The sequence below is a fragment of the Penicillium psychrofluorescens genome (assembly GCF_964197705.1).
Source record: "Penicillium psychrofluorescens genome assembly, chromosome: 6".
NCBI classification, from domain to species: domain Eukaryota; kingdom Fungi; phylum Ascomycota; class Eurotiomycetes; order Eurotiales; family Aspergillaceae; genus Penicillium; species Penicillium psychrofluorescens.
The window spans coordinates 1,927,211-1,941,038 of record NC_133444.1 but is presented as its reverse complement, the minus strand read 5'-3'; the positions used below and the strand labels follow the sequence as shown (position 1 = coordinate 1,941,038).

Here is a 13,828-nt window from a genome sequence, read left to right as displayed (position 1 = left end):
CGAGAGATACGGGAGAAGTGAAGCAGATAGAGCATGCACGGATGCTGGATTATGGTAATCTAGACATTCGAGTCGGAAGGGGAAGCAGTCCATTGACCGCGTCGCGCGTGGATGACTCAGCACCGAGCCTCAGTTGGCCGCTCGAGGGACTCACCTCTATGTACAATACAAGTACACTACTGCTCGTGGTGTGCGGAGCAATACCATTCATTGACGGAATTACAATAGGCTATATTGATAGTACATTGCGTGCCAGCCCTCGTTTACAGCTCGTCATGGTCGGCATCGGCAGGAGCAGGAGTCTCCGCTGCCGGCGGCACGGTGACATCGCCTCCCTCCTGGGGCTTGCTCTCACCACTGGCCACGCCCTCGGCCTTGTATTTGCCGTTCTCCTTGATAAAAGTGGCCAGGTCCTCCACGGTGCGAGACCCAGAATACTCAATGGGCTCGCCCTTGGAACCAGCCGGGTAGAGCTTGATGGTAGGGAAGCCAGTGATCGGATCCGGGACGTCGTTGGCGGTGGCGTCGATCTTGGCAATGGTGACCTTCTCGGCCAGATCACCAGAGTACATCTCGGCGAGCTCGTCGTATTTGGGCGCAAGAGACTTGCAGTGACCGCACCACGGGGCATAGAACTCCAGCAGGACATCCTTGTCATTGTCGATGACGAGCTCCTGGTAGCTCTTGCCGACAACAACGGTGACCGGGCCCTCCTGGGTCTCGGGGATGGGCTCGGACTTGACACTAGGCTCGATCTTGCCCTCCAGAACATCCTGGATGAACTTGCCAACGGCCTTGGCCTCGATCTTTTTGGTCTGGTCGAAGGGGTACTTGACGTTCTTTGTGGTGTCCTGGATGGCAAAGGCTGGGAACGTCTCTGGCTCCAGATTAAGGTTGCCAGCGTGGGCACCAAACAGCTTGGCATCCAAGGTGACAATGTTGATGGCACCGCGGTGCTTCTCGGCGATCGGCTTGAACTCGTTGGTGAAGGCCTCGCGCTCCTCCGCGGTCTCCGCGAAGATGTACGCCAGCGGAATACCAGCCTGTGGATTATAAGATCAGTCATGAAATCGGACTGAGAAGAAAGGGCCACACATCTGACGTACCGTGATATACTTGGAGTAGGTCTCAGGACCCAGCTCACCAACAAGCGGAGTGCTGGCGGTGTTGACCCATTCCAGAATGGCCTCGTTCTCGAGCTTGCCGTCGAACACGGCCTTTTTCTCATCGAAATCCTTGTAGAGAACAATTGAGGGCTGCTTGACACCCTCCGCCTTGGCGAGAGCGGCATCGTTGGATGCAGCGAACAGGTAGTTGTCTCGTTGCGACTCAGCGAACGCGGTGAAGCTCTTGCTGGAAGCCTTGTCATCCGACGCGATGTAGCCGATGATCACAATCTTGTCCATGGTCTTGAATTCCTCCAAGTTCTCTTCGGTCACGCTCGACACCGCCGGGAACGACTGCTTGGTCATGTATGAGACGATCCTATCAACAATCAGTTAGCTTGTGGTCGATCGAGCCCAAGAATGTTTAGGCACCACGCACGATTCGGTCTGACGGGCACCACCGTATGGCTTAGGGTCTTCCGCTCCACGGAACACCTTCAAAGTCGGATATCCATCAACCTCGTAGGTCCGGCACAGTTCCTCCTCGGCAGTGCAGTCGACCTGGACCAAGGGGATATCTTTGGCCTTCAGCTCCTGAGCTGCTTCCTCATACTTGGGGGCCAGCGCCTTGCAGTGACCGCACCACGGAGCGTAGAACTCGGCCAGGACCAAGGGGTGCTCCTTCACGAAGCTGTCAAAGGTATCCTTGGTCAACGAGATGACCGTGGAGTCAGCAGCAGCGTCAGCTGCCGGGTCCGAGGCCGAGACTGCGACCGTGACGCCGAGAAGGCTCACGGCCAAAGAAGCGAAAGATCGCATGATGTGTATGTACGGGCGCGAGTGAGTGAGAAATCACGACAGTTGAGAATACCCGTCTCCCAGTGCTGGTGGTAGTCTGAAGAGAGATGTATCTACCAGGGTCAGATAGATGGGTTAAAGAGGAGGAGGAAGAAGACCAGGGAAGAAGGAGGATGCTTACCCAAACCGAGGGGGGAACTGGAGAAGTATGTATTTAAGTGGTTTGTTTGGGGGCGAGTTGAGGACAGACTGTTCTTTGGGGCGGTGGAACAGCGCGGCGTTGTGACTGGCGGAGGTATGCAGGGCCCGCAAGGAAGGAGGCCAGGGCTAGAGGAACCAAGGTACATAGGCACAAAGGTCCCTAGGGTGTAGCAGGCCCATTCGGATTCAGCGACGGGGTTACACGGTGGGAGTAATATTGATGTGAAGAAGTAGAATCATCGTTTTTGCATTTCTACGACGGTACCCCAGGATCCCCTCCTGCGCCATTAGGATGCGCCTCCCGGATGCTCCCATACCCCGTCGCCTCTGGAATGTCATCGAGCTCAGCCCTCAACGCCAAGGCATCCTGTTTTCCCCGCTCGACATCGACAAGGAGCATGAGGGGGAGCGGCAAGAAAATGAGGACGGCGAGAAAAGCAAACGCCGGTCTGATCTCTCCGTACCGGTCCGTGATAGCGCCCACAATGGCGGGCCCGAAGATACTCGATCCTTTGTCGGTGATCGCAAAGAGCGCGTAGAATGCCGCCTCGTATCCCGGCGGAATCAGCTCGCCGAAGAAGCTTCGACAATACGAAGAGAGACCACCCATGACCAGGCCATAGACAGCACCCAGCGGGTACATCTCCCACGGTCGTTGGAGCCCAAAGCCCGCGCGCTGCACGGCGGGAATGAAGCCGAGCAAGCCGTAAATCGGGATGAGCTCAAAGAGCAGAATACAGGCAATAATGGTTTGCGATGCCCGCAGATTCAACAGCCGTGAAAGATAGCCCCAGGAAAATGCCCCAAACACCCCAGCCAGCATGGCGATCACGTTGATCAGCCCCAGCGCAGCGGGCCGCATGTGGAGTTGAGTTTTGGCAAACAGCACGGCTGTGCCGCTGACGGTTGCAATTCCATCGCTGAGAAGGAACCATGCGGCCAGAAAAATCACAAGATCCTTGAGATGACGTGCTCGCATCGCGGTCTTTCCCAGGGACATCCAGGCATATATCATGTATCCGATCCAGGTGTGATGCTGCTTCCCATCATTGGGAGCGATCAAAGGCGGACCAGGACGAGGGCGTAGCCAGAGGGCCGCGGGGATAGTAAAGATACACCACCACAATCCAATGAAAAAAAGCACCAGACGCAGCGAGAATGTCGTCTGGTGAGTGATCATGACTACGAATATCGCGATGATCTGCATGGCCACTGCTCCTATATAACCGATGCCAATACCATAGGACGAGATCTGGGTGGAGAGCTGAAGCTCTAGCGAGGTGAGCGAGGCAGAAAGATCCGAAGTCGCGCTCCTCGACGCGAGCAATGGTTGAGATGCATCAGGGGCTGCCTCGGGAGTGTCTTCGGGTACCAGCCCATCGGTTGGTGAAGATACTTCTTCGCCTGCCTCGAGGATAACAGGGTGGTGGCGGACCAGGACAGGGAGAAAAGAATTCAACAGCACAAAAGATGCACCGAAACAGGTATTTCCAATGATCGCCAGTAGGCCGCCGAGCAAATAGATTCTTGGAACCACGGTGAGAAATAACATCGTCGAAACAGAGCCGAGAAATGCAAAAGTGACCAAAAGGGTCTTGCGGTAACTTCCATGGTCGGCCGCGCCAGACATGGATACAATGAGGAGTGCTTGGATCAGTACGCTGACGGAAAAGGTGTATAGAGCAAAGCTGGCAGTGTTAATCTCAGCTCCGAGGAAGTAAATAATGCACTGGTTGTCTTCCGGCGCACGGCCTACCCCCGAATGAGCTGGCGTCTGCCAGGTTGCGCTACATGGTGTTGTCTTGTCCGACAGAAGAAAGCCTCGATCTCGAGCCATCTGCTCCAGGGTGATCGGGAGGAATGAACCTATCCGATATCAGATTCAGGACTAGGGTGATGAAAACGTCAAGAGAATCAGGCTTTACATACCCATTGCGCACACGGTGAACACCTCGGCGGCCCAGCCATAGCCATACCAGCCCGCCAGCTCCTTCTTACTGGTCGGGCGGGTATCATCCCCGGGATACTGGGGCTGCAACGAGCAAGGCCCGCCCTCCTCTTCATGCACGCTCATGGTTTGATGGGTGATGGCATGGCCAGGGACAGTGGTTCGGTCGGGCGAGAAGACCTCGAAAGAGGACGAAGAGGATGAATGAGTGACGCAGTCATGTGGACGGATGGACGCCTCAGGCAGAGAGCAAACAGGCCCCAGGCATCAACGCACTCAGGCACTCAGGCACCCAAATGCCACGGTCCCGTGCTTGCGCATCGCGCCGCCCATCCATCGTTTCATCGATCTTTCTCAGCCCGAGTCAGTCTCATCCCTCTCTCTCATCCCTCCAGCTCTGATCCATCCTCACTCCCGGCTGGCCACCCGCCTTTCTCCAGACCTGGATACGCTTTCCATCCTTCCCTCTCAGCCTCACTAAGCCGTCGATTCGCTCCTTCGAACGATCCCTTCTATTTGGCTCCGTTAGTCCTCATCTCTTTGCGACAACTCACGACCACCTGCGATCCCTCGGAGCTTGCGCCGTGATTCTTGTCGTCTCTAAACACAAAGCTACATTCAATTGAAGAGCGCTCTGGTGTACGGTCCTTCTCCACGGTCCATTGTGTTGCCGTTTCGACACTTCGCCGATACAGGCCCCCAACTTGACTCGGGACGCTACGCGCGCAACTACGTCGATTATGAACGTGGTGATCTGCGTGTACCACGGCCAGTGAGACGCATGGCACTTGGCTGAGCCTTTGCTCCTGGCCTATTCTTGAGTCTTGGCTTTCCTTCCTCATCCCCGAACGCCGGCTGTCTCAAGCTCAGAACGGCGCCTAGACTGGGCTGCTCGCTTGGTGCGGTGCAGAGGCCTAAGGAGGGAGAGGTACGGAAGGACAAACTACAGCTAGGCTGTCTGTTTAGAGATGCCCGGCGTCATCATGGACAATGCCAACATCGATGGACCTATCCAGCGCCCTGACATCGCTGATGCTATGAATGGTGCATCGGCCTCAACTGAGAAAACGGGCAATTTTTCCAACTCCATTAATGGACCGGTTCACGTCAACGGGGCCTCAATCGATCGTTCAAATCGGCAATCGAAAGCGCCGGCGGGCCAAATGGCTGGATTGACACCGGCAGAGCCCTTTGAAATACCACACATCACCCAAGGGTTTTTCTCATTTGGGATATTGGTCAATCGAGCGACGCAGCAATGCTGGAATGACTTGTCCGAATTGATAACAGAGTTGGCTGCCGTTCAAGTGCCCCCCCAAGAATTTTCAACCTCTCTGGCTACTACCAATGGCAAATCTCCAGGGAATCAGTCGTCGGATAATCTACACAAGAAACTACGAGTTTTGGACTTCGCTCATGCCAAGAGAGCCGAGTTTATCAAACTCCTTGTTCTCTCGCAATGGAGCCGACAGGCCGTAGATGTCAGTCGACTCATTGACCTCCAGGGCTTTATTCGAACTCGACATCAAGCATATGCTGCTGCTGTCCAATATGTGGGTGAAATGAAACGGGACCTAGTCCGAGCGCAAGTGGCCAATCCAGATCTGAAAACCGCCTTGGAAGTTCTCTCGAAAGGCCAAGTCAAATCCTTACCAGATGTGAGTTTTGGATCACCTTCTAGCAATATCTCTTTCCTAACTACTGTTTCAGCTTGGCTATAAGCCTCCGAAGCCGCTGACGGCACGTGTCACGCTTAAAAAGCTGCAAAAAATCAATCGAATTATCAGCATACGCCTAGCATTGCATGATGAAGTCCCGATCCCTCTGCGAAACTATCGAGTCCACGATGGTCGAGTTACTTTCACTGTTTTCGGGGAGTATGAGCTCGACCTCTCAGTTGCAGAGGAATCGAAAAGCTCCCAGTTTTTCTTCGTTGACATCCGCTTTCTGTTCTCACCATCATCCCCAATTCCAAAAGGGCGGATTTTCAACGAGCTGGATGCCAAAATTAATGATGTTCTCCGAGACGACGGTTTGATCGGATGCTTTGAGATCCTACACGGCCTTGTGCTCACAAACAAAGTCAGCATCCTTTTCAGACAAGCAAAAGACCTTGCTCGCGGCCTTTGGTCGGATATCCTGCGCATTGAACTTCTCCATCGAACGCTTGTCGTCCAATACTGGTCACTGAAACCGGGGCCTAAAAGCTGGATTGAGCTCGGGGTCCGGAGAGGTCACCGCAGCAACGATGTTAACCGTCGGGATTGCAGGATATCGCATATTGGTTTGCGCTGGATGCGAGATGGCCAGCAAGCAAACAGTGATGACATCCAGTTCGATCTGGAGCTTCTTTCCATGGAGCGTATTTTGCGCGGCGTGATCGCACAACATACAGCCCACTTGCTTTCTACCGCATACGCCACACTCAGAAAAAACCTTCTTTTCTCGAATCATTTCCTTACCTTACGGGCTCAGCTATCTCAATCAGAGCCTGGAGATTGCCATCTCGATGTCCAACTTACAACTTCTCGCCATCTCCGAGTCTCTATGGAGCCCATGTCGGGCGCCATCACATTCTCCGGGACACCTAATGTTATGGAGCGGCTTGAAACCGATCGGAGTCCGAATAGGTCCTCAGCTGATGAGATCGTATCTCGGATCTCAAGGCTTCGTTGCGTTGCCGCTGTCGAAGAAATCGAAGCCGGCACAAAAGCGCTTGGTCTGGAGACTGTCAGTCAAAGAGGTCTGGGAGTTGACCCGCGCCGGGTATTTCCTTCAAACATTTTGCGATCTACCTTCTTCACACACCACCTCTGGGATCGTCGTTGGGTTGCCGCTGCTACAAGTAGCATGGATGGTGATCACTGGTGGTTGGTTCAGGTTCGGCCAGGTAGGACAGTGAAAACTGCACCACCTTCCGGCACTGTTGGCCACAACGCTTCGAGTCTCGAGTCGGTCCACAGGGTCAGCAACACTTTGGTCTCTGAGGGGCGACTTGACTACGCTGCGCTTGCAGATCTAGTGCATGCTCTGACAGGAATGCTTTCAATCTACGCCAATGCACGCTGTCTAGCAAATTTGCCGGGTATGGACTTTCATCCATCTTTGGAAAATCTGCACCTTGGGACTCAATTCGAAGTGCCGGATCTCTTCTTTCGGTACAACGTGTCACAGCTTCCTTCTGCTTTCCGGATAGCATTGCCTGCAGGGCTGGAGAGGAAATCCTATGTACAGGACACTGTTCGTCTGGCATTCCATGGAACTGATCGCCATAATCGAGCTGTTCTTCTAGTGGCATACGGCACTCTGAGAGGCCGCATCAAGGCCATTGTTCCACTTATCTCAAAGATGGATCCTTCAATCATTACACAAGACAATGGTGGTGGTTTTGCACTTCGTCTACTTGTTCCTGCCGGCCACTCAGTGATCGCTGGGCTTCTTGAACGCCTACAAAGACTGGAATGCGTACTCTCGATTCTGCAGCCTCTTATACAGAGAGGAATGGAGCCTCGTTCCTTGTCCTTGTCAAGGATTGCATTTGCCTATGGGCCAGCAGGAAAACTTAATGCGCGCTTTGATATTAACGTCTCAGGCCCCTCGTTATCCAAGCAAATTGATGTCACGGAAGCGTTGTCCAAAGCCCAATCCCTCTTTCATCTACGCCTGGGTATCCATTTTGACGGCCCCAGCCCTCATCGGCGGATCCAGGAGTCTCTTACTGTCTCTTTGAACCATGATTTCGCAAAAACGGGCGTGGTCCCGATTCTGAAACTCATGTCTGTTACACTTCCTCTGTTAAATGCCTTGGATCAAATTACCTCGACTGGCCAACCAGGTTCTCCGGTGGTGCACGTCATTGTGCGCAGTCCGAGCACATTTCAAATTCGCTATCCTCGGCTCAAGGCTCGGTTCCAGCTGTTTCCTCACCTGAATCGTGGTCGTCTGAAATGGGGGTTGAGAGATGCGAATCGATCAAAACCGGCTGATGATAATCCAGTCGCAAGCATGATCCGTGAGAAGATTTATAATTCCAAGGGCGATGGCTGGAATGGTCTTGGCGATGGTGCGGTGGCAGACATGGGTAAAGTGGGAGTTCTTCTTGTGGAGCTCAACAATGTTGTTCGCCAACTTGAGCTCAGCGGGGCATCGCTAGAGGAAGGTGCTAAGGACCAGTCAAGCATTGCACATCAGAACGCAAAAGAGCAACACCCCACTAAGGACAGCGTGGGAGCTCGTGCTCCTGGAAAGGCGCCTGGTGCGCATGCCAACCAGGATCCTAAGCTCAACGTTGGCGGAATGGGAAGCGCCGACATCATCACGATTGATTAGACGAGGCATTGCGATGACAGGCAGCTGGGGCTGGTGCTTCAAAGGGAAGACGATTTCTACGACGTCTCGATATTCGTTCTCCGACCCGGCAGCGAGGTCGGCTCTATTCTCACGACTGTATTCCTAGACCTCATATAGCGTAAGCTATTCATCACCTGGAAAGTTCCAATAATGTAATCTCTGTCATACTGGCAATGCCTGTGCTCATTCATTCTTTTTATACCTGAGATGTAGACACGCGATGCATCATTAGGTACATTCATTGATTCATTCATCTATAGAAGAGGACATTGAGCACATCTAAACCGAGGAATCACCTAATACCGCTCCTCTCTCACTTTACCGCGGTTCCTCAATACATCATACTCGACCCATCTCACTATGGGAATATCGCCCTCCGGAGTCAACCGTCCAGGGTTCATGACATGACAGCCTTCGTAAGTCATGCAAAACGGAGACGCCTCGGCATCTGCCAGAATGAGGGCCGTCGGCAGCGGATATAACTGCAAGGCAGACCCATGATCCCAAAGGACTGGTCGCAAGGGAAGTGGAAACGGGGAGATTGTCCCTTGGTCCAAGATGGTCTTGACAAGCTTGCGCGCCATAGAGGTAGCGGCTCCTGTTCCAAGCTTAGTGGCGTTAGACTGGGCTACCGGGTCGATCTCTTCCTCAGGTGCAATGGAAACCGCGTTATCCGTAGGGCCATCGAGTGCTTCATGCATTGTGATATCATGCTCGTCATCGGGCTTGGTGTCCACTGCTGTGCGTCGCAATCTCCCTGAGATATCATCCCGGAAGATGGCAATATCGTGTACTGGTCCAAACCACGTCAGATGTGTTGGGTTCGACGTCCATAGAGCTTCTCCCACGGGTTCAGGTGAATTTGACCGCCCAAGCTCCGAGTTGGCAGCTGTGAATGCACGCTTGATTCGGGAGGTGAACAGTTCGGGGACGGGCTGGCGAGGTATTGTGGACGCGGCACCAGCTGAGAATGCCGAAGCCCATGGGTCATTGTCGCCGGGGACAAAAACAAAAGTGGAATATTGCAACAATGCCGGGAAGTCCGACAACACCACCGCAAGCGAGTCAAAGTATTCCTTGTATTCGATACTTCCAGCCCGACCACCGCCACTGATGATGGCCTTTTGCACAAAGTTGCCCATCATGACGAAGACCTGGGGGCGCTCAGCGCGAGAAAGATCATTGTAGACACCAAAGACCTTTTTCAAAGCGTCCAAGGTTCTCATGTTATCGAGGTTAACCTCGCTCAACACCGCAACCTTAAGCCGAGACTTTGGCTCTGTCATATCCAGGTCGCCTCGGAGGCACTTTTCTTGGATCCTTCTCATGCGGACGCCCTGTGCACGTTCGCTCCCAAGCCCTAGGAAGTCGACCCATCCAAACCCTCCACTCGAGCTGATCTCTCCTCCACCTCGACGATTGCCGGTCCCTAGTGAGATGTCTCTTCGCTCACACGGCGGACCACAAATCGATACTCCAACAAAATGACCGCCAATAGCCCCCCCAACCCCCGTATTGCCACCAAGGACGGACCCCTTGACCATTTCTTCCTCTTCGTAGACACCATCAACGAGCACAATCATCCCTGGAGCAAACCAGGCGCCATCTTCAGGTATCATCCGTGCATGGCTGAGATCTAGGGCTACACTTCCCGTTAAATCCACAAGAGACAAATCCCCAGTCGGGGAAATAGAAAGCAAGCCGAGGAGCAGATGTGAAGTGCCGTTCCTGCCGAGTAAATTGGCAATTGGGGTGAGCTTGTAGCTCTGCTGGGTCGCCAGGTTAGATGATGAACGCTGCAGCAAAGGAACACCAGTGATCCCCGAGGAAGTTTGGAAAGACTCGTTGCGAAGGAGGCGCTGGTAAACAAGGTTGTATCGATCTCTGAACAGAGCTGTTTTGTGGGATGGTGGTGGAAACAACGTGGGCTTCGACTTGGTAGCCTCGAAATACTTTTTGTCGACATTATACGTTAGGCGCGGAACATCAAAAGCTGCAATAACCTTGAGCCAGGTTCTGGGGTAAAGTGACAGCTGCGAATCATCTTCGTCACCGTCTCCTGGGGCAGTAGTAATGGAGCCGTTCGTATGACCGGTGAGCGACTCAATTCTTGTGCCGTCTCCGTTCCTGCTCGTCTTGATGGACCCATCGTGAGGATTCAGCCGCCCAGCGAGAACTCTCCCACCACTCATGCTCCCCTCCAGGCTCTGCAGTATGGCCTTCAATGACGCGCCTTTTCCTTCTTCGACAATGACTCCTCCGCCGGCTCTCTTCCAGATCTTGGCCACCTCATCGAGGACGCGCTCTGCCAGACCTTCTTCGCGCCAGCCTGAGCCACAATTCTTGCCAACAAAAGCCGCCAATGTTTGTAGGGCCGAAGACGAGATTGTCAGGTTGTGTTTGCGGGTAAAGGTACGAAAAGCGACCGGTCGAAGCGTGGACGGAGGAAGTAGAATTGGCAATATCGAGGTTTTTGGTGGAGGCGCATTCGCCTTGGGGATTCGAAAAGGCCGCGCCGGGGTACCAAATGCCGGTGATGACGAGGGAATGGGGTCTGCGGTGGCCATGACCAGGCGATGTGGGTGAGGCGTTGTAGGTGTTGACGTATCCATGGTCAGCTCAGATCTGCCAGGGGACAGGGCAGGCACAGCTTCTGGCACTTTACAGCGGCACCATGAACAACAAGAACGAAGAATATTGAGTCAATAATCAGCAGCTTGGGGAAAGTATGTGGAAGGAAGTGGTTGGGTGGGTGGGTGAGGAAACAGAATCCAGGACGCGTGACCGACGCGCCCGCGAGCCTGGCTTATCGATTAGCTGACTCTTCTATGCTTGCTTCCTTCCTTCATTCACCCGTCTCGTCCTTCCTTCCCCCATTCATCCCTATTCCCTTCCCTCCTCTTATCAATTTGTCAATTTCGCATCTCTCCCTCTGCTCTTCCTCTCCCTCTCCCTCTCCCTCTCCCAACCATGGCCGAGTCGTCCGAGCCGACAACCCAGCAAGATACCAAGACCCGTCTCGATGACCTGATTGCACGCGCCGCTGCAAAAGATGCAACCAAAGATTACAATTCCGCCTCGGAGCTCTATTCGCAAGCGACCGAGTTGCAGGCCGAGCTGAATGGGGAACTCTCGGCAGAGAACGCCGCTCTCCTCTACGCCTACGGCAAGTCGCTCTACAATGTGGCCGTGAGCAAAAGTGATGTCCTTGGATCCAAGGTGGCCGGAGAACCTCAATCGCAACCCAGCAAGTCGCCGCCTGCCAATACAAAATCTGCTGGGTCGACATCCGTCGGTGAGAACATTGTTCAAGACGCGATTACAAATGCCATGTCCAAGAATGCGGCCAGCACCAAGGGTGAAAGCACCGAATCGGATGCGGCGCAATCCAAGCCGTACTTCCAGTTTACTGGCGATGAGAATTTCGTAGATTCCGACTCGGAGGACGAGGATAATGAAGGTCAGGCCGGTGGTGAGGAGGATGAGGACGACTTTGCCAATGCTTTTGAGGTCCTCGATCTGGCCCGCATTCTCTATCTCAAGAAACTAGCCACGGTGGAGGAGGGCCAAGATGGCAAAGGGAAGTCGACTGAAATGCCTGCGGACGTGAAACACATCAAGGAGCGGCTTGCGGAAACATACGATCTCCAAGCCGAGATCTCCCTGGAGGCGGAGAGATTCAAGGATGCGGTTACCGATCTGAGAACGGCCCTTGACCTGCGGTACGCGCTATATCCGTTTGAGGACGCCTCGGTGGCCGAGTGTCATTACAAGCTCTCGCTCGCACTTGAATTTGCATCAGTTCAGCAAGATGAAGGGGAAGAAAAGGCCGCCAAGGTGGATGAGGAGATGAGATCGGAGGCTGTGACCCAGATGGAACGCGCCATTGAGAGCTGCAAGGCCCGGATGGTTCAAGAGGGAAAGAAACTGGACACCGAAAAGAATTTGGATGAGGACAAGGCCACGGCAACAAGGCGGAAAATCGCCAATGTAAAGGAGATCATCGGCGACATGGAACAAAGAGTAACCACCCCCGAATATGTCCAATTGGCTGTTGCAGACTGCTGGCTAACACGGTGCAGCTCGTTGATCTCCGCCGGGCACCGGTCTCGATTGAACAGAACGATCGGGAGAACGAAGCCATGCTCAAGGGCATCCTCGGTCAGATCGTCGGCCAGCCCGAAACGGATCAGATAGCACGCCTCGATGCGGTCAGCAAAGAAGCCACCGACCTGTCAGCGTTTGTCCGGCGAAAGCCTGCCAAGCCCTCTCAGCCCTCGGCCTCTTCCACCGCCTCCAAAAGACCTCCAGAGGATTCAGCCACAGAGAATGACTCCAAACGCGCGCGAGTTGAGGACGCTCCTCCGGCCAGTTAGACTGGCCAGGTCTGCTTTGCCTCGTTCTTCTACACTCCACAAAAATTCCCATCAGCTTACCTGAGTACCCATGAATACTCTAAGAACCGATAAGCCGCCTTACAGTGTCTCCATCTGGATGATGAGCAAGCGTCTTGCTGGTAGATTCACATATTCAATAGGATTAGGACTAGTAGTAGTTAAGTAGTACGGGTATCATCAATCATATCATGATCGGTCACGACGAAGTCGTCCAAAGACAGATCTCCCAAATCTTATGACATTCCAAACATCCCCGGCCGCTCAATTTTGCGGCTTCGTCGGCGGGTGGCCAAACCTGGGGTCCAGATGCCGGCGAACAGGTCCTCGCACTCATCCTCATCTTGGCTGTCAAACTCCATGCCAGCCTCCAAACCGGATTCGGTCTCTTCCAGCACCTCTGCAGGAGCGTTGGCGTTTGGCGGTGACTCCCAGCAGGAGGACGCGGTGATCTTCTTGGTTTCCAGGATGAACTTGCCGACCTTGTACCGCTGGGATTCCTCCTCCGCGGCCACATACTTCCAGCCCAGCACGCTCCCGCAGAACGCACAGCTGACATCGCTCACTGTATGAGCGCCCGTGACGAGCTGGCGCGGCACTGGGCGCTGGAGCACGGTGTTGGGAAGCGACGCGGTCGGGGACGATGACGCGCTGATAGATACCGCGCTAGCCACGGGCTCTGCTGACACCAGGTACGCACGACCATGGCGACCCGTAAAGCCCTTGCTGATAATCTGAGAGGTCAGGCAAAGATGAGCTGCACAGTTCGAGCAGCGAAGGTATGAGACATGGCCATCCAGGAATTTGGGGTCCGGGGTGGACTTCGGAAGCTTCGGGCGAGCGAACCAGCTGTTTGGGTTGGTGCGGAAGGGGGAAGAAGAGATTAGGAACTTGGGAAAAGGGAAGACCTTGACAGACTGATCTTGGGGCATGATCAGAGTGAGGGAGGGAGGGAGAAAGGTGAAGAAGAAGCTGAAGAAACCAATGAATGATTGAAGGTATGAAGGGAATCTATGTCACCATAGTTGACC

At 54.0% G+C, this 13,828-nt stretch overlaps 6 protein-coding genes across 6 annotated transcripts; 2 read left to right on the top strand and 4 right to left on the bottom strand.

Moving 5' to 3' along the window:
* Positions 1-263: 263 nt before the first annotated feature.
* PFLUO_LOCUS9214 (protein disulfide-isomerase precursor) lies at positions 264-1,925 on the bottom strand (the record flags this gene model as incomplete). The annotated part of the gene is made up of 3 exons (XM_073787019.1): positions 264-1,043; positions 1,107-1,485; positions 1,546-1,925. 3 exons carry the CDS (start codon positions 1,923-1,925, stop codon positions 264-266), a joined length of 1,539 nt encoding a protein of 512 aa, XP_073643216.1.
* Positions 1,926-2,358: 433 nt separating this feature from the next.
* Positions 2,359-4,179, bottom strand: PFLUO_LOCUS9213 (Autophagy protein 22; the record flags this gene model as incomplete). Its single annotated transcript, XM_073787018.1, has 2 exons — positions 2,359-3,971; positions 4,035-4,179. The coding sequence occupies 2 exons, from the start codon at positions 4,177-4,179 to the stop codon at positions 2,359-2,361; spliced, it is 1,758 nt and encodes a 585-aa protein (XP_073643215.1).
* An 857-nt stretch (positions 4,180-5,036) lies between these two features.
* PFLUO_LOCUS9212 (mediator complex subunit) lies at positions 5,037-8,382 on the top strand (the record flags this gene model as incomplete). The annotated part of the gene is made up of 2 exons (XM_073787017.1): positions 5,037-5,711; positions 5,764-8,382. 2 exons carry the CDS (start codon positions 5,037-5,039, stop codon positions 8,380-8,382), a joined length of 3,294 nt encoding a protein of 1,097 aa, XP_073643214.1.
* Positions 8,383-8,699: 317 nt separating this feature from the next.
* PFLUO_LOCUS9211 (subunit B) lies at positions 8,700-11,015 on the bottom strand (the record flags this gene model as incomplete). Its single annotated transcript, XM_073787016.1, has 1 exon — positions 8,700-11,015. The coding sequence occupies one exon, from the start codon at positions 11,013-11,015 to the stop codon at positions 8,700-8,702; it is 2,316 nt and encodes a 771-aa protein (XP_073643213.1).
* Positions 11,016-11,373: 358 nt separating this feature from the next.
* PFLUO_LOCUS9210 (uncharacterized protein) lies at positions 11,374-12,779 on the top strand (the record flags this gene model as incomplete). The annotated part of the gene is made up of 2 exons (XM_073787015.1): positions 11,374-12,426; positions 12,486-12,779. The coding sequence occupies 2 exons, from the start codon at positions 11,374-11,376 to the stop codon at positions 12,777-12,779; spliced, it is 1,347 nt and encodes a 448-aa protein (XP_073643212.1).
* Positions 12,780-13,033: 254 nt separating this feature from the next.
* PFLUO_LOCUS9209 (uncharacterized protein) lies at positions 13,034-13,729 on the bottom strand (the record flags this gene model as incomplete). Its single annotated transcript, XM_073787014.1, has 1 exon — positions 13,034-13,729. One exon carries the CDS (start codon positions 13,727-13,729, stop codon positions 13,034-13,036), a length of 696 nt encoding a protein of 231 aa, XP_073643211.1.
* Between the last annotated feature and the right edge of the window lie 99 nt (positions 13,730-13,828).